Genomic DNA, 18,687 nt, shown 5'->3' with positions numbered 1-18,687 from the left:
GTCACTGTGTGGTTGCATTTCTAACAGCTCGGCAGCACTGAATCAGAAAAAGTGATGAAAAGCTGAAGAAGATGCTGCTATACCAAAACCGGTGAGGTAAATCTAAACTAAAAGTGACACTAAACACTGTAAACTTTTGGGCTCCTGATACTTTTTAGAATTTAACAGGACACTTTGTGCACATCTAATCTCACCCGACCCTTTTGTCATTGCGGTTACATCAGGTGATGGCCTTGGACCGAGGGTTGTGAGTTTTCTGGAGTTTGGTTTCTTTTCTGCTTGAGTTTGATGTTAATGTTGATGTTAATGTTTGATGTTTACCCATTCACACACTGGTGATGGCAAGCTACATTGTAGCCACAGCCACCCTGGGGCGCACGGACAAAGGCACCACCGGGCCCTCTGACCAGCACCAGTAGGCAACGGGTGAAGTGTCTTGCCCAAGGACACAACGACCGAGACTGTCCAAGCCGGGACTCGAACCGGCAACCTTCCGATTACAAGACAAACTGCCAACTCTTGAGCCACGATTGCCCCTATCTATCTCTCAGCAATAATCAGGAAGCACACCTATTGACAGTCTAAAGGCCAAAAGGTACATGTTGTTGTGTAAACATATTCAAATACTATTTGTATAATGTAGCGTACAGAAGGTGTTATAGCAAAAGCACAAAATAAACAGAAGACTGACCCTTGTCTTAAATAGCTAAATGATAGATTGCATTATGATCTGTTTGTTTGTCTATTTAAGTCATGTAGTGTTGTAGTTGAATGGATAGCATGCATCCAATACTATTTTACAGACTGGTCACATACTTTGACTTCGACAGTACTTTGACTGAAATCACTAAAAAGTGTTTTTTCATGCTACCTGATAAGTGAAGGGAAGAAAGAACAATATTACAGAAAAAAGTACAAGAAAGTGCAACCGTGTTTTAGATGCTTAAGAAAAGTTACTGAGTTAAGTTCTGCTACTTGAAGTTGATGCTATATTCAGTGACTAATGAGGGAGTGCGTACGAGCGTGCATCAATAATGTATAAAACACATCAATAATCTTTTGGAGGGTTAAACACGGACGCATGCGCACAAATTGTTTTGACTGCTCACTTGCACAAGAACATCTTCACACATCTTATCAACTGATTTAGAAATATGACGTGTGATTTTGCCCAAAGTATCAACTTTCAGAGGCTGTAAACAACAGAGTAATGAAATGCGAAGGAGACAAACTGGAAACTTGGTTCAAAAACATCTGATTTTAATGCATCGTCCTAAAACGTCCTGGTTTCATTTGTCAGATGAATCCTCTGTTCTTGATTGATTTAATATATTATAAACAGGTCCTATTGAATTGATAGTTTTTTCTTTCTTCTTCTTTTTTATGTTCTGTGTAAGGTGACCTTCAGTGTTCTGAAAGCTGCTTAAGATAAAATGTGTTAATATTATTATTAAATAAATACTGCCACTTTTCACACACCTCTTAGAGTTTATTAGTGTTGCAATTACATTGTACATTGTACATACATTCCAACTGCTTCTGCTAACTCTACCTCTAAAATGCCTCAGCCATCAACTAAGAACACCAAATGTTTTGCTGTTGGCTGCTGTGTGTGTCGTGCTGTGACACCCACTGAATTTGAATCAAATGTAGAGTAGGGCCAGTCTTTCCTTGTTGCTAGAGGGGCTTCATTAAATGTTACCAAGGGACACCTGGGGGCAGCACTGAGAACTTTGAGGATCTAAACTATTGATCCAAGGAAGATGTTGAAGATAGGATTTATTTATAAAGCCTTTATAAATATCATTGTAAATGTGAAAAAAAAGCAAAAACATATACAACCCACATAGAAACTGGAAAACCACGGACCCGGCATCTGGCTTAAATACTCTTATGAACAGGGTGAGCAGGAGACAGATCATATCTGTCTATCACATGCTTTCTATTCTCTCTGTATTTATAATGAATGTTGTATTATTACTCATGTTATTGTTAAACCTATTCAAGAAGATCCTGAAATAAAACTAAAAACAAATTAGTACAATTTGTGCCCTTTGACCCTAGAACACTATTGCTATAAATAGTAACACCATCACTAACGCCAGGTGATTTTTACCCGATATAATATACCTAACAAAAAGCACTTGGCGTCAAAATATATCAAAATATGACAACACGTGACAAATTAGAGTGGTCTTCTTTTATTTTCAGCTGTGCCATGCTCCAAAAAAATGCTCCAAAATTACTGAAAAATTAGGAATTCGAGAACAAAAAATTCCTGATCAAAAAATTAATGACACTGGAAAGTTGGTCTTTGGTCCACCCATTCCTGGGACATTTGAGACTTCTCTGGTGAAAGCACAGTTTCCTCGACATACAAGCAGCTGCAGGAGAGAGAAACAAAAAAAATTGCAGTTTTTGGTGGGTAAAAATGAACAAAAAAAATAAATAAAATATTTTTTTCATCATATGAATTCCCTTGGAAATAACACTTTTGTGATATGTATTCTTAACCACTGCAATAAATTAGGATAACGTGCAAATTCCAGGACCACTTTTACTTCCTTAATTCCTTACATGCAGTCAATACACGCAGGGTAGTAATGGTGTGGATACACTTCCTGTCCAAGACAGTCAGCACACCTCACTAAGGGACTACTGCTTTCTGCTGCCACTGGTCCTGCCTCAGCTGCAAGAGTGCCAGGGGTAGGGATGTCGTGCACGCTAAAGATCAGGACTTGAAATTTTATACACTAACACCATCACAGAGTGAAATCCACCCAAAACCTACTTTACCCTCCATCACTATTGCTGGGTGAAAATCACCCGAACACATGTCTGTAGGAAAAAGCGGGCTTTGGGGTAGGGAAACACCCACACCTTCGAATACATCAAAGACAATGCGGTGGAGGTCGTCCACCATTTGGAAGGTTGGTGGTTTGATCCCCTGGGTCCTCTAATCGAAGTATCCTTGGGCAAGTTACTGAATCCAGAGGTCCCCTTTTTTGTGTGAATGTTGCTTGTAGTCAGAAAGTGTTTTGAGTGCTCAAATAGAGTAGTAAAGTACTGCATAAGTACCAGCCCATTTACCTCTTGTTGCCGAGATGTTAGTATCTCGTCATGTTGCTGGTTTCCCTTGTACATGTTAAACATTTAGTAGTCTGTGGACTCTGTTTTCTCTGCTACACACTCTAACCTATCCTGTCAATGTCACATCTAACAAAATGAATGGAAGGCATCAGCAAATATCAGCATCTGGATTACAGTAAATGTTGTGGTTGAGGACTGATGGTTTAGCACTATTTTTCAGCATCTTGTTACACCTTTAAAGTTTATGTGTAAAGTTGTTTTTAGTAGGATGGCACATTGATTGTGTTTAACCTCCTAAGACTCGAACTCTTTCATGGCATGCATTTTTAATTTCTCTTTGCTATTCGGGCTGATTGGGACCTGATGAATGTAAAAACAAAGAATTACATGATGTTTTTTTTTTTTTTTTTACCTAATTTTTGTTTCTGAGAAAAATGAGATCCACATATGAGGACATTCATTTTAAATTTCGATAGAACAGTGACAGTATAATGATCTCGTATGTCGATATCAGGCCCTTGTAGAGCAAAATTTTGTATTTTGGTCTAGACAACCCAAAATGTGATGTCCACATATGTGGACGCCATGTCTTTAGAGGTTAAATATCAGAATCAGAATACTCCCATACCTTGGTACGTCTATTCTGACAGAGTAATTTGGTTTTACAAAAGCAGTTTTATCTCTTTTTAAAAACAAAGGTGTTGCAGTGCTCGCATTTAATCAAAAGACAACTGAGTAGAAGATGCATTTTTATTTTAAAAAAAAGGTTCCATTCAGTCACTGTGAGTGACGTTTGTCATGTCACTATTTGGAGTCACGTCTTGTTCCACCAGACTTGTCTCATCTTCACTGTCTTCCTCTCTAAACCGTCTCCTAAATCCTCTAGGAAGCAGATCCTCCTCTGCTTCTCCTGCATCCGGGTTGACTTCATAGTCAGCTTCAGCAGCAGCAAGGGCATTTTCATCTTGATGACCTTCATTGCGTTCTTCTTCATCGTTGCTGCTGTCAGCATTTTGATTATCACCATAATTGTGGTCATGTTCAATATCGCTGTTATTGTGGTCATTTTCAGCATCAGTGTTGTTGTCATCAATTTCAAAATGAACGTTGAAGAAAAATTCCAGATCGATGTGATCATCATTGTTGTTGTCGTGAAGCTGCAGCGGTCTTGCAGCTGAACGTGGTATAATGGCTATAAACAGATACACAGGACTTTCAATGAAGTTGTACCTCTCTACCCCGTCACCATCTTCAGCCGTTTCATGTGGTTGCTCTACGTGAAAGATCAGTTAACAAAGTCACAGCTGATCAAAATAAACTTCAACACTATATTACTTTTCTTTTGTGCAATAACAGATCAAGTTCTTACCCTCATTAGGCTGAGCGTGGGCCCTATCTCCTTGTCCCATCATCTGAGATTTAAAGATACCACAAAGAAATAAGTTATTCAAGTTAAACAGTACATTTCCCAGCTCAAAAATCTCACTTTAAATATCTACCATCAGCTATCAATGTTACAGCATCGAAGTTAAGTGTAATTATAAAGCAGTTCCCCTAAACTCACCTTTTTTTTTTTTTAAGAAACTGCTCTATGAAAGGATCCTAGTTCAGCTGTGTGCGTATCTGCTTGTTGCTGAAGTGAAGAATAAGTTTCAGTTGCAACATTTAAACCTGCATTGTAACTGTGCAATAGCTGTCATAAGAATGACTAGAATTCCATTCCATGAGTGTTCCATGAAATTCCATCTCAGGAAGGCCAACTCTGATGGCCTTCATCAGAGCTTTTGTAAGCTTTCTTAAGGACTGCCAATTGAAAACAAACGTTTCATTTTAATAGAGGAAAAAATGTTTTCAGTTAAAACACATCTCAAACAAAAATAAGCAATCAGCACATTTCCTGTACATTATTTAACCATTACCCTGAAAGCTAAAACACCAGAGGTTATGGATGGGTTGTAATCTTCATTTTTTTTCTATAATACTGTGCAAAAGTCTCGAGTCACCCTTTATTTTATTTATATTTTTCTTCCAAGGGGCCAGAATTTCTTGTAATTTTTAAAGTGGTCTTGAGCCATAGTTCTTCAGTGTCACAACAGGACTGAACGGACTCACGCGCAGGCTCTAAGTTTTGAAAACACAAGAGTCTTTATTACAGCAACACCAGATGATCTATTTACAAAGGTGAGGGGAAAGCCGGGCTCCGGGGGTCCACACACAAATGGGGAAAGACGCTGAAAGTCCACACACACTCCGTCCACTCCTCACGCTCCTCTTCACACTCCACAGAAAACACCATGGCTTACTCCACTCCTCGCACACTCGATCACTCAGGTAACACAGGGGTTGGTCCGGGGAATGAGGGTCGGCAACGGTCCAGCGACGAGAAACACAGAGCTGCCATCTTATAAAGGAGCTGGAACACTCTCAGGTGATGAGCCACAGGTGCGTGGGCCAAGGGCAGGAGCCCACAGGTGAGCTCCGCCCAGGCAGAGGGAGGAGGGAAAGAGAGGAAGGGAGAGAGCAGGAACAAAAATGAAAATAAAAACATATGTAGCCATACTGAGCCGACCGGGAAGGCACAGGGACCCTGACATTCAGACTTTCTGAAGGTCTTTCAAAGGGCTTCTTTGAACACTGGCTGCTTTATATCATGCAGTACTTGTGCCCAATTATTTTCAGAGGAATGTTTTTTGTTGTTGTTTGTTTGTTTTTTAAGCCAGTTAACACTGACCTTTGAATCAGTCGAGCAATAAAAAAATCACTTAATTCAAGGGATGAACCAGTATTGTGTTTGTTTTAAATTATATCTTTAGGAAGTTTGTTACTTGCAGCCTGTTGCAAAAACACGTTTTGTTCCAATTTCTTCAGCTGAATACACAAAGAAAAAATGATAATGCACTTTGACAGGCGTAAAGTAGGTATTTTACAGACACAAAGTAAGTCCCAAAGAAACAGGATGCATTTTCAGCATGATAATGATCCCAAACCCATCACTACAGTAAAGCATACCTGGATAGACAAATACAGAATGAAACACTATCACTCATGCAATGGCCTCCCCAGAGCCATTTATGTTTGCACGTTTCAGTAAACTCCTGCATGTATTTCCCATATTTCCCTAGCGAAATATAAAGGAATGAGTGATTACTTAAAACGTTTACACAGTATTGTATAACAAAGGTTTTTACAGTCATAAATTAATTGTTTTGACCTCCTTCAGCCTTCTATCTACTTTCTTGTTACTTTTTTAAGTCATCCTTCCAGTCCTTACCTTTTGTTTGGCTCCCAGTGCACAAGCTGAATTCAGTGAAGTTCTCTGTATAGCTGTGACATCATTCTGTCTGATAAAACATTGTCCAGGTGATAATGAAGCATCGTCTGACCAACCACAAAGATGATGTTGGCACCTGTAGCTCAGAAATTTAGCCAGCAGATGGCAGTGCATGACAATGGCTATTTCAGCAGAGGCAGCGTCATCACAGTCAGCTCAATACAGCAGGAAGAACAAATGAATGAGACAAAAAAATGAGTTGCAAATGCCACGTATAGTATACGGGGATTGAATTCTGAGTATTTCACAGAGATTAAAGGGATTTAGAGAAATGTGCTTGTGTGATAACCTGTTAGGAAAGTAGCATCTGCAAAAGACAAATCAGGATTGTCTAATTCTGCTTCATCCAAAAAGGCAGACATCATGTGGTTCTGAAATGTGTGCATGTAAGATTTCAGGCCAACATGGCAATCTGTTGGTACAAACCAACCAGGAAACATTTCTGAGCCCCCTTACAGAGGCGTACTTATGTAGAATTTTGATGTATCAGCACTTTAACTGAGTATTTATTTTTCTGAAAACTTTTTACTTTTATTTCCTACATTTTTAACCAGATATCTGTACCTTCTGCTTCTTTAACAGGCTTGTTACGTTAGGTTAAACGGTATCATTTATAGCGTTTATACTCGGGGGTTAAAGTAGGCCCTGAAGAGGTCCAGGTGTCCATAAGTTGTGGTCGTGGCACTTCAGATTCAGATGTTTCTATCAGCTCAACAAACATCAGCAAACACACAAACTGTCTGTGTGCATTCTGCCTCACGGTGTGTTGGTAAGTAAAGGTCCAGCTGCTGTATTTCACAGGGAGAGAAAAGAGTGCGCGATAACTTCACTCAGAGATGTAGAAACATGTAGGAAGACAGAAAGGAGAGACTTTATATATAAAGATAAGAACTTCTCAGTGACGCTTGATTAATGGCAATTTTAAGGCTTACGTGTGATGTCATAATTTTAATAACATGATGGATTTATATATGATGTGTTTTCATTTTGTGAAACGTTCCTGCAAAACAAACAAAGCTACACTAATGTTGTGTTACTCAAATGGTGCACGAAAATACTGTTTAGTAGTTACAGTATGTGCAAGATAAACAGGTTAGTTTGCAGTACTGATGTGAACTCACAGTGAAGCACTGTGTTGGACTGGTGCACAGTGGCTGAGGTGCTGATAGTTAGATTTAGGTTACGGCAAGTGTAGCAGAGATTAATTTGTATATAATCTGATGATGCTTAGATGAATTCGCTGAATTCTTACTTTATACCGTGTGGTGTAAAGGCAGTATAAACAGTATAGTGTCCGGGTAGGGGATGGACATCAGCCATGATAGCTTGTGAAACTGCTGACATCTTGCTTAATTCAGTTGTGTAAATCCACAAAGAACAGCAGGTCAGCTGATCACGCCATGTACACAAAGAAAATCTGCTGGAGCTCACATTAGAAGTTATTGTGAGCTGTAATTCTTTTCCCTATGCTGATCTACTTCAACCGATCTTAGGGTTTTCCAACCTGCTGAAGTAAAGGGTTCAGTAAAGGGAATTTTAACACATAACAGATTCATTAGAATTTGAATTTAAATTTGAATAATTCTTGGTTTTTCATGTAGCAATATTATTTTACTAACATATTAATATAGCACAAGGCTCAGTTAACTTTGTACAGAAATAGCTCGTATAATTGTCCTTCAAGAAGATACTTTAAACTTTCTTTCTTTGAGTGCATTTCAGAGCCTGTACTTTTTCACTTTTAATGGAATAAAAAAACATCAACGTTTACTGGAGTATTTTTTAACCCAGGTATCTGTACTCCTTCTTAAGTAAAGAAAGTCTGTACTTTTGCCACCTCTGCCCCCTTATAACACTTGTCTCTGGTGGCCAATTCTTTCTCCTTTTCTTCCCCTCAAAGGAAAATGGAGGTCAGGGTTCACCTTCACAACAATCCCCTGGATGTTATTGAGTACTGACACAACCTTGAACTCTAGCAGAAGGACATAGTAGCTCATCAGCATGCCAACCTGTTAGTTTATTTTGTTAATATTAGGTTATTAGCACTGGAACAAAATGCCTCTCACCTATGTGCCTGTTTTCTAGTTCAAAGCAAAGCATTGCTCATGGGTGCACTGACTTTTGTTTAACCTGTACTGACTTTATTAGCAAATACTTTGACCCTTCACACACCCAGGCAGACACAGCTGAATGTCATAGCCACTGTTGTGTAAGGCTGCTGACGCATGGAGGAGGATAAAGTTCATTCTACCCTAAAGTGGGACATTCAGTAGTTCAAATGTGTTCCAACCAGGACTAGTAAATGTTTCTTCATGCTGGGCTTTTCTTTAACTCTGAAGTACTTATTTTCTGTAGAGGCAAAGACATTTCAAGCCAAAGGGGAATCAGCTAAGCTTTTCTGTGCACAAGTCATTTACCAATAATAATAACACATTTGTAAGGTGTAATAAAGTTAAACTTTTATTGCAAACCAAACATGGTCACGTAAATCTTAAACAATTTTTACAATTTACAGTACATTTAACATTGTTACATACTGTATACATATTTAAGCATACCTTTAGTCATTTTTTGTTGTTGAATATACATTAAAACTAGTACACAGAACTCCAAATATACAAACAAACTTAAATACCGTCAAACTGCATTACAGCAATATTAAAATGGAATGTTCAGTTAAAGTGTCAGCCCGTCCGCGGGCCGCCGTTAACATTACTGCGTGGCGGGTGGAAGACTGGAGGAATGAGGGGGAACGCGGTCGGCGAGCAGCTCTCCCCAAAACATTGCACAACACATCCCTCTTGTCGCCACCTAGCAGCAGCAGTGCGCTCTCTTTCCATCTATCAGCATTGTTGTTTTATGTGCAAAAGAAGACGTGAAACATCATTCGAGTTCTAACATGTCACATGTTAAAGACAGAAGAATTGGATTAACTTAGTGCTACATCTTTCCTCGATAGTGACTTCAACAAAACCAAAAAAAAAAATCAGGTGCAGAGCAGATAAAACTCTGATGTTAGTGTCGACACAGTCAAACTCAAATGATGTAAGTTCTGATGGAGAGAAAAAAATATAAAGGCACCTTGTAGAAAAATTAAATTAGCCCATCTGTCTCTCTGTAACATTCGGTTTTTAAATAACTCCCTTTTCAAAACACACGGAAAGTACATGAAAAGAAACTAAAGCACCAAAATGAATGTCATCTCCAAGCTACTCATTCGCGCTCAAAAGGTAAGGTCCTCACAGGTGGTAGCAGAAATCTCAAGAGGGAAGGTTCTTTCGCTACAGAGATGAAAATGGAAATCTTCTCTGGGCCTGGTCCGGCCTTCCTCTCTTTGAAAAAGGTGGGAACTTGGACGTGTGCTTGTATCTCGTGGCGTCGGGATCAAGGGGAGCTTTTAAGCTGCCTGTGTGCAAACGACCTCCACTATCAGGAAATAGATGAACAACTGAAGGCTGAAAGGGGACTGCAGGTAGTGAAAGTAAAAGCTTGAGGATCAGAACTCCAACTGGGCATCCTCTTGTGGCAAGCATTCAAGAGTTGCAGAGGATGTGGCAAAGTACACATGTTTAAAGTCTTTGTAGATGCAGAGTTGTCGCGGGGTTAGGTGTCGGAGATGTCCATCATTCTGATGGTAAACATTGAGTGGGGTCACGATGCAAGTCCACGGGCATGCCTCGTTTCATGCCCAATAAGTCTAAACTAGTGTCTATGATAAGTGCCTGTGTTTAAATCCTATAGGTAGGAGTCCATAGATGGGGCATAAGAGAAGCCCACAAAGGCCTCGGCCGCCTCTTTGATGCTGGCTGTGACGAGTGCACTGTCTGGGGAGCAACCGATGGAGCTGGGTACCGGCTCGTCTGTGAACTCCGGATCAAAGTGCCGCAGGTCATTGGGCCCCGTCTGCATGAGAGAGGAAGGAGCAGGGAGACAAGCAGGAATTAGCCAACCTTTAAAATACCTTACCATAGTTGGAAATGTATTAAGTGAGGATGTTTCATGCTCTTTAGTTACGTTGTGTAAATACTAAGAGCGGGTACAGTGAAAATTCATAAACCTGACTTTCTCGGGGCTTAACAGAGTATTAAAAAAAGGGAGCATACCACATTGGGGTTGAAGGGAGGGGTGATCTTCTTTGCATTGAGGTCATCCCAGTTGATGGGGGTAAAGAATATGTGGTTCTTAATTTCAATCTGGAAAAGAAATGACAAAACAATTAAATGATGCTCGTCACCACGTGTGGTGTGTAAACAATCAAATGAGATGGAGACTTACGAAGTCGTCGGAGCAGCCCAGTCTCTTTGTCCGGTCTTTTTGCAGCAGGCCCTCCAGCAGGTGTCTAGCCGAGTTGGAAATGTTGGGTTTCAGCTGCAGTGGCTTGTTCAGGATGTTGTCGTACATCTCTGCTGTGTTGCGGCTGTAGAACGGAGGCTGGTGGCAGAATAAAAGAGCAAATTAGCATAAATGCCTGTAATATTTTCAGTGTTCCAAATAAGACAACAGTAAATATCTAATTTTATTCCGATTTAAAGTAATGTAATATGATTAGAAGTACTCACCAGGCCATACAGCATCTCATAGAGAACAGCTCCTAAACACCACCAGTCTACTGTCCTGTCATACGGCTGCTTGTGCAACACCTCAGGAGCCAAATACTGCAGAGGGAGAAAAAAAACAAAAGATGATAAGAAATGGTAAGTTAAAACGGTCAGCTATTACAGACAACTGTGAGAAAACCTTAACAGCAGAGCCACACTGAACAGCTTCTCCTTACCTCTGGAGTACCGCAGAAAGTTGATGTTGTCCCATTGGGTTCAATGTTCTCTTTGCAGAGTCCAAAATCTGTGAGAATGATGTGTCCTTGGGAGTCCAGCAGGATGTTTTCTGGTTTCAGGTCTCTGTAGACAATGTTTAGTGAGTGCAGGTATCCCAGTGCGCTGGCGATCTCTGCTGCATAGAACCTGGCTCTGGGCTCGAGGAAGCAGCGCTCTCTCTGCAGGTGGTAGAACAACTGGAACATAGAGGGAAACAGAAAAAAGTGTCTTTGAAACAAGTGCAGAGAGCAGTTTTGTTCCTGATAACTAAACTTGATTACACTGTTAGAATTATATATATAAGTAGGGGTAGGAAATTAATGGATGAAAAAGCTACAATAAAAAAAGACAGAGACAGAAAGGAAACCGGATGGGAGGAAATTAAGAGGCAGGATGGCGACAGCTTAAAAAGTTTGACAAGAGAAGACAGATGAATTGAGGACCAAAGGTGGAGTGAGAGACCGGCAGGATGGAGGGAAAAAGAGAGAAAGGAGAAAAAGAGAGCAAATGCATCCTGCTTCCTGATGAGGCCCATATTTAATCAGCACTGTCTTTGCTCGTCCAACAATCACAGGAAATTAGCTCGATTAGAGGCACACCAAGTCTGAATGGCGCTGCTAATTTTGGCCCACAGTTTTTTCTGCTGTCCCAACCACTCCCACCCCCCCTCCTCGATGATTTCCTGAGAGGTGTTTCCTTTAGTTTAAAAGAAAAAAAAAAAAAAAACAGAGAGCAGCAGCTTCTATTCTTCTTCTCATGACAGGATATCCCCTCTGTCTGTCTCTGCTCTGTCTCATCTTTGTTTCTGATCTGGAAAGGCATTACTATTCCTTTAAACTCCTCCTCAGTTTACAGGTCACGTCTGGTGCCTCTGTTCCATTTCGTTTCTTCCTCTATCTCAAAGTTATCCTCTAATTTATTCGACCTTAATTCCAGCATTAAATAGATCAGACTGTCCATCTTTCTACGTGTCAGCAGTTGAGCTAGTAACTCACTTCTCCGCCATTGATGTAGTCCAAGATGAAGTACAGTTTGTCCGCTGTTTGGAAAGAATAGTGCAGGCCCACCAAGAACGGGTGCTTGACATTCTTCAACAGCACATTCCTCTCTGACATAATGTGTTTTTCCTGATTGAAACAAAGAGAGGTGGTTAGGGGGGGTTGACATGAACACACCTTGCGTGGTATGCTTGCAATTTGTGTGTACGAGTTCAAATTCAAAAACATGTCTGCAAGCACACATACCTCCTTCTTCTTGAGAATGGCCTTCTTCTGTAAGACTTTCACAGCGTAGAAGTTGTCATCCGTGCGATGGCGTGCAAGCAAAACCTTTCCGAAGCTACCCTTGCCGATAACCTTGAGGAAGTGGAAGTCGCTGGGCTTGGCCGAAGGATTGGATGATGGGCCGAGGTTGATCTGTTGGGATGGACTGGGCTGTGAGGGAAGGACAGAGATGATTAAAAAAAGTTGGAGCCATAACATGTATGATAAGCATGAAAACAGAGGATATGCCCGTATATTGCACAATTCATTTTACTTACAGGAGGAGAGGGGTTTGTGTTCATGAGCTCAGGATCCTGAGGAGGACTCAAGTTCAGGATGGACTGAACCTCGGAACTGAAAAACAACAACAACCACACCGACTTCAAACTTAGTTCATCTCCACACAAATGACCAAAGATTTGCACTAATATGAAAAGACTAACATCATTCCACACATCAAATATTTCTTCAGTGCAGTATAACTAGAATGTTTGGTTGGGTTTCCCAATGTTTCAATCTCCACTGAGCGCAGAACAATAATATGAGTCAGATGTGAGTTGATACTCACTGCTTGCAGGCGTAGGAGTTTGTGGCTAGCCTCTGAATGAAGTCGTTCAGACCCATCCTCCTTTGTTTCATAAAAGCTGCAAAACAATGGAAAAAAGAAGACGGATGGAAAGATTATTTACACTGGACTAAAAAGGAAAAAAGCAACATAGAGATTCCACTAATCATCATCATCATAAATTAAAATCTTGTTGTTATCCATACCCGTGACTAATGCCACTAGCCCTCTAGACTTCGAGTAAGTCAGCACAGGCTCTTGCGTTTCTGTTATGACCGTCATGATGAGTTAAAAAGCAGCTCCGCGATTCCAGACTGCCAAAAACCAAACTATAACCATCTAGCCCTGCCACTCGCTTTACATAGGGCTACGAAGAGGGAGGAGCTGTCTCTCTCCACCCCATACGCCACAACACTCCATACCCCCTACTCCACCTCCCGGGTGGGCGTGATCCTTGGTAAACGTTTAGCTTTGGTAAGTGAACCAAGAGAAGGCGATCGATCCCGTTTTTCGACAAATCAGCGGTCATTGCGCTCCCAACGCGTCATGGCCGCACATCAGCCGTGCTTGCGTCAAAAACATGGACAAAAGGCAGAAAAAAAGATGTGATTACTACTGTACTCACTGTAAAGCCGGTATTTGCACATAAGTTTGTGCAATACCATTCCAACTTTAACACCCCCGAGAGTAAGGCGAGAGTCAGGCAGTCTGAACCGACCACGAAATAAACACATTTTCAATCTACACACACAAAAACTGCAAACACAAACCCTATGGGCAAATGAAATCCAGATGTATCCAGTAAACAGCCTAACATATGGTGCCACTTAGTGTTTCAGGCATACAGGATGGACTTTGTCTTACAAATGAGTGCACACTAAAACAGAACTGATCGAGACATTCGTGACTGTTCCACAAGTCCCTGTTTATTTCTGTCATTCCTGCACCGTGTGTATTCGCGCTGAGTGTACAGTAAGGTTCAGTACAAATAATTTGATAGCCTCGTCACGAGGACTATCAAGTTCAATTTTTGGCTGTTCCTCTTTTAAAACCGTCGGGAGTGACGCAGGCTGTCCCGGCACACAAAGGACAAGAGGGAGAGCCTGAGCCGAGGGAGGCCAGATGCCAAGAAAAGCCACTGGTAGTGGAAAAGTACAGAGTGAAACTCCTGCACACAGTCAGTCCAAAGTAAAACAGAGACGAAACAGTGTGTTTTTAAGAAAAAAGCAAAGTATATGAGGGTTGAAAAAATGTGTGTAACAATGCAGAAAATGATTAGTTTTCTGCGCTGGCACACTTGAAGAGCAGACGGGCTCGGTTATACACAGTTATGTAAGGCACCTGGTTCAAGTTCTATCTACACCCCTCCGTGGAATGTGCGTAAGATGATATCTCATGTGAAGGCCAAAAGCACTTAATCGAGACGCCGATCACTGTGCGTGAGGAGAACGGAGACAAACGCACTCTAAGTACAAAAGTGGCGCTGCACAATTTTTGAAACACAAGCAAAATGCATTTTTAAAAGATCTCAATTCCGTAGTTAATATCAAAAGAAAAAAAACTGCACTGCAATAAGTTTCCACAGAAAACAAACCTTTCAGCTCGGAAGTTTTCATTTTGTCTACCTGCAGCATCACCGGAGCTCAACAAGTTGCAAGAGAGACTTACCAAGCTCTCACCCGCGCTTTTAAAGAGACTCTCTATCAGCAAGACAATTAAATAGATATGAGCATCATAAATCCAGGTCATGGAATTATGGGATGAATGGGAGCCCCCCCACCCCACCCCACATACACCAAGTATGTGTGCCTGTGTTTTCTTCGCAGGACACACTGACACACACAGACACGCACAAACTGTGTTAGAAGCGCTTGCTTTGCATTAGTTAACTATTAAAATACGCATACCTGCGCCGTAAGTGTATAAAAAAAACAAAACACTGCGGATTTGTAGTTTCCTACAAGTGTACGATCCAAATACAACAGCGATTTTTTTTTCTTTCTTTCTTTGTAAAACGATTGCCGGTGTTTTCAAAAGTATACTGAGCGTACTTACACGTCAGAGATGTCGTTTTGTCTTTCATGTGGATGCTTCTATATCCCAATCACTACTAGAGCAAAGGTTTGGCTCCTCGGCAGGGAGGTAATCGAACTACGCCGCATTCCTTTTCTTGAAGACCTTCATCCAGCTTTTTTTTTCCTTCTTTCTTTAAAAGGGCGGAGACGTCCCGCCTCTATTTCCTTCCACTCTCCAAGTTTTGTGTTTCGTTGCATGGTTGCATGACTTTTCTCGAGGGCGGGGGTTTTGCTGCCTTCAAATGCTCCCCTTGAGTTTGCTCGAGTTTTGAGTTAAGCGTTTAAACTTTGAACTTTCATTTAAAAATACCCCGTGATCCTGATGATAAGTGGAAAAGGATGAATGGATGAATAAAAGTGTCCACACAAAAAATGCCCTACATTGATATGGATTTAAGGGTAAGGCTAATATTAAGTATGAGCTAATAATCCTCATCATCCATCTGTATTGTATACTTGGGATTGTACTTCCCTGTGACAGCATTACGAAGCTGGGTTATAGTTAAAGGCTAAGTGTAGAAGAATAATAACATTTCCCCCTTTAAAAAAAAGTTCATTTTCATATCCAGTGTTTTTCCACCAGCCACCTGAGGTTCACACGCTGCGCTCAGAATTAAAAAAGATGCGGAAATTCACAGAGTTGGCAAGTTGGCTGTTGCCAGTGTTTGGGCCTTTAATTAACCTGTCTATTGATGAAATGCTTTCTCATTATCCTGAGTACTTTTATCTACCTGATATGTTCTTACGGTAGTGTCTTTCATGAATTTTCCCATATTTCTTTTTCTTTGGGAGTCTTTGGGAGTGAGTGAGATAAGGCATCTCAGTGATAAGTGAAAGGAAGCAGGGGAGGTGAGGATAAAAATGACAAGGCAGTGATCATTTATTGCAGTTCTGCATGAACTCTGAAGTAAACTGCACCTTTTTCAACAAAAAAAAAGTTGTGCAATGCAGTTTATGTTATTTTTATCTTAATTTTTTGTGGGTATTTATTAACAGTGCCTTGGCACACCTGTGTCAGGAGCAACAGGAGCAATGCCGAGTTCTTATCGATTAATGAGCTAAACCTTGGAGCCTGAATATGTCTGCTTTTCATGAAATTATTTAGCCTTGGTCTATTCTGAGAAGCCCTTCTCTCTTTTTTGATCAGCTGCAAGCATTAACATTTATATAGTCGGTTAAAAACAGATTACATAAAAGTTATAAATTGCTTTGCATGTTATGACATGACAACTCTACTTGTTGGAGAAACACTTGTTGGCAAGCGCAGCTGTAAGATGTTTCTTGTGGTTGCACACCAGGTTTGCACACGTTACTAGGGGGATTTTGGACGACTCCTCTTTACAGAAACTCTATAAAACCTTTCAGTTTCAATTGTCATGTTGGAAAATCCACCTTCAGTGTTCTCTCTAAGGGAAGGAGGTTCTCTGCCAAGATTTGATGGTGCATGGACCCTCAGTGCCAAGAAGTCGTCCTGTACCCTTAGCAGAAAAACAGCCCAAAGCATAATGTCTCCACCTCCATGCTTGACTGCGGAGATGTTCTGTGGAGATGTTCTTTGGGACATGCTCAGCATTTCTGACATAGCAGATCGAGTTGATGCCAAAGAGCTCCCTTTTGGTTTCATCTGACCACACTTTCTTCCTTGCCTCTCTGAATCATTTAGACGTTCAGTGGCAAACTTAAGGGTCTGTACATATGCTTTTTCAGCAGCGGGATCCTGCAGGCGCTGCAAGATTTCAATCTATTACACCGTAGCGTGTTACCACTCGTGTCCTTGGTGACTGTTGTCCCATCTGCCTTCAGATCATTAACAAGCTCCTCCCGTGTAGTTTGCAAAGCAGTTTATAACTTTTATGTAATGTGTTTTTTATATCTGGATTTTTAGTTGACGTTCTTTCTCTCTCCATTAAAATGAAACTTCCATAAAAATTAAAGACTGTTCACGTCTTTCTACTTGAGCAAACTCAAATTCAGCAGGGGATCAAATAATTATTTCCCCCACAGTCTGATTGATATGTTGGCTAATAGGAATCTGCACACTGTAGTTTTGCTCACGGGCACTTATAAAACTACCCTGCCAGTCTTGGTGTTCTGAATCGAACTTTCTAGTCTCACACTCAAAGATGAGAACTGTGCAGAGTCAGGTTGTTTCCATGGGTGACTCTGCAGTTTTTTAAATACAGCCTCAACTTTTTACTGCTGTCTCTTCTTCTCCCTTAAGTCAGGGCAAAATCTATTATTAATCTGCCCACCACAGCCACCTGATTCACACACTCACACATACACATAACGCTGAGCTGGAGGGCAAAACAAACCTGCAGGGAGTCTGAAAGGACATGCAAGCACCCACAAGCCTGAAGAGAGACCCACAGAGCACACTTTCTAAAAAAAGGGAGAAAGGGCACAAGAGTACTTGGAAGCACATCCTAAATTTGCTCCACATGCCCGTCCTCACTGCACCACCAAGAACTGAGTGAAAGATATTTATTACTGAGGCAGTGCAAGGTGCTGTGCGGTAGTGACATCCTTCAACGGGCATTTAATCTACGATTCTGCGTGACACTTCAGCAACACTCCGCGTGGGATTAAAACTGACATCTTTTATCAACATTCGGAAAATTCAGAAATGCCACACAAGTTGAACCATCTAATATTTCTTCCTTCAAAAAATAGCAAGATGACAGGAAAATGACATACCAAGAGAGAGCTACTGTAGTGCTGAACTTGAAAAATTAGTCTTTAGCAGAATGACTTGCATTTTGTCCTCAGAGGAATGGCTGAAAATATAGCCATTTCTGCACTGAGGGAGAAGATTCAAAAAGATGACGATGAAGACGAAGAAGAAGACGCTGCCTTACCTTCGTCAGGGTGTAAGCATTGATCTTCACTCTGCACTTGTTTGGTCATAGCCAAGAGTCGAATGAAATGGGAGCAAAGTGTTGAGCGAAGATCAGAAGAGAGGAAGAAATTGGAGCGAGGGAGCGGCTGTAACAAAGGTTCTCTCAGTGTTTTTCCTATCTGGCCTGCTTTCGCCTCAGGATTCGCAGGCTGCTCCAAGCTCAGGCCTGAACAAGAGGAGGCTCCCACAATACTCACGCTGTGTGTTTGCTGCCTATGTGTGTGAGACACTAGTATGTTATGTAACCCGTGAGTGGCACTGCCATCAATGCCAAAGAAATAACTGACTCACACAGAGACCCTGTGAGCCATGAAAGGACAGGATGGGGTTGACTTGGTGCAGGATATTAGAGTTGTAGTATACATGGAAACACAATCCTGCTGCCTCATCCCACCCACCTTTAGCATAGCCACACATACACAAAGACCGGCATATGCCCATTTTCATCCTGTTTCCGGCATCTGGCATCCATTTATTAAATACGCTCATCTCTTTCAGCCTCTCATCCGTCCATGTCCTAATGTCCACTCTTTGTGTGTCGAGGATGGTGAGGGTGCTTGTGAGTAAAGCTGATCTGGTGATGAATGTGAATGAGCCTTGGCGATGAGGAACCAAATGACACTGTTATATAAAGTCCTCGGCTGTTCACAG

General features: G+C 41.2%; 2 protein-coding genes across 6 annotated transcripts in view; both read right to left on the bottom strand.

The window, feature by feature from the left end:
* Window positions 1–3,844: 3,844 nt before the first annotated feature.
* Window positions 3,845–4,897, bottom strand: LOC120724694 (GATOR complex protein WDR24-like). The gene is made up of 3 exons (XM_040017014.1): window positions 4,655–4,897; window positions 4,460–4,502; window positions 3,845–4,363 (listed from the first exon to the last, which is right to left on the bottom strand). Exons 2-3 carry the CDS (start codon window positions 4,500–4,502, stop codon window positions 3,864–3,866), a joined length of 543 nt encoding a protein of 180 aa, XP_039872948.1. The 5' UTR covers window positions 4,655–4,897; the 3' UTR covers window positions 3,845–3,863.
* A 3,961-nt stretch (window positions 4,898–8,858) lies between these two features.
* sgk1 (serum/glucocorticoid regulated kinase 1) overlaps window positions 8,859–18,687 on the bottom strand; it is a 32,010-nt gene continuing 22,181 nt past the window's right edge. Inside the window, exons 1-10 of one of the 5 annotated variants that reach the window (XM_040017011.1) lie at window positions 17,996–18,380; window positions 13,066–13,141; window positions 12,776–12,851; window positions 12,480–12,668; window positions 12,231–12,362; window positions 11,196–11,432; window positions 10,981–11,076; window positions 10,697–10,852; window positions 10,525–10,614; window positions 8,859–10,324 (exon numbers count right to left, since the gene is read on the bottom strand). In XM_040017011.1, the coding sequence (XP_039872945.1) occupies window positions 10,157–10,324; window positions 10,525–10,614; window positions 10,697–10,852; window positions 10,981–11,076; window positions 11,196–11,432; window positions 12,231–12,362; window positions 12,480–12,668; window positions 12,776–12,851; window positions 13,066–13,141; window positions 17,996–18,044 (1,269 nt within the window). In that variant the 5' untranslated portion in view covers window positions 18,045–18,380 and the 3' untranslated portion in view covers window positions 8,859–10,156. Of the gene's footprint in view, window positions 10,325–10,524; window positions 10,615–10,696; window positions 10,853–10,980; window positions 11,077–11,195; window positions 11,433–12,230; window positions 12,363–12,479; window positions 12,669–12,775; window positions 12,852–13,065; window positions 13,142–13,268; window positions 14,626–14,656; window positions 14,828–15,117; window positions 17,808–17,995; window positions 18,381–18,687 lie in introns of those variants that run through there. The other 4 variants (XM_040017013.1, XM_040017012.1, XM_040017010.1 and 1 more) reach the window with 4 other exon arrangements.

The sequence above is a fragment of the Simochromis diagramma genome, unplaced genomic scaffold (genome assembly GCF_900408965.1).
Source record: "Simochromis diagramma unplaced genomic scaffold, fSimDia1.1 OVJJ01000802.1, whole genome shotgun sequence".
NCBI classification, from domain to species: Eukaryota; Metazoa; Chordata; class Actinopteri; order Cichliformes; family Cichlidae; genus Simochromis; species Simochromis diagramma.
Note: the sequence above shows the minus strand (reverse complement) of the source record. Positions and strands in the feature narration are given on the sequence as shown.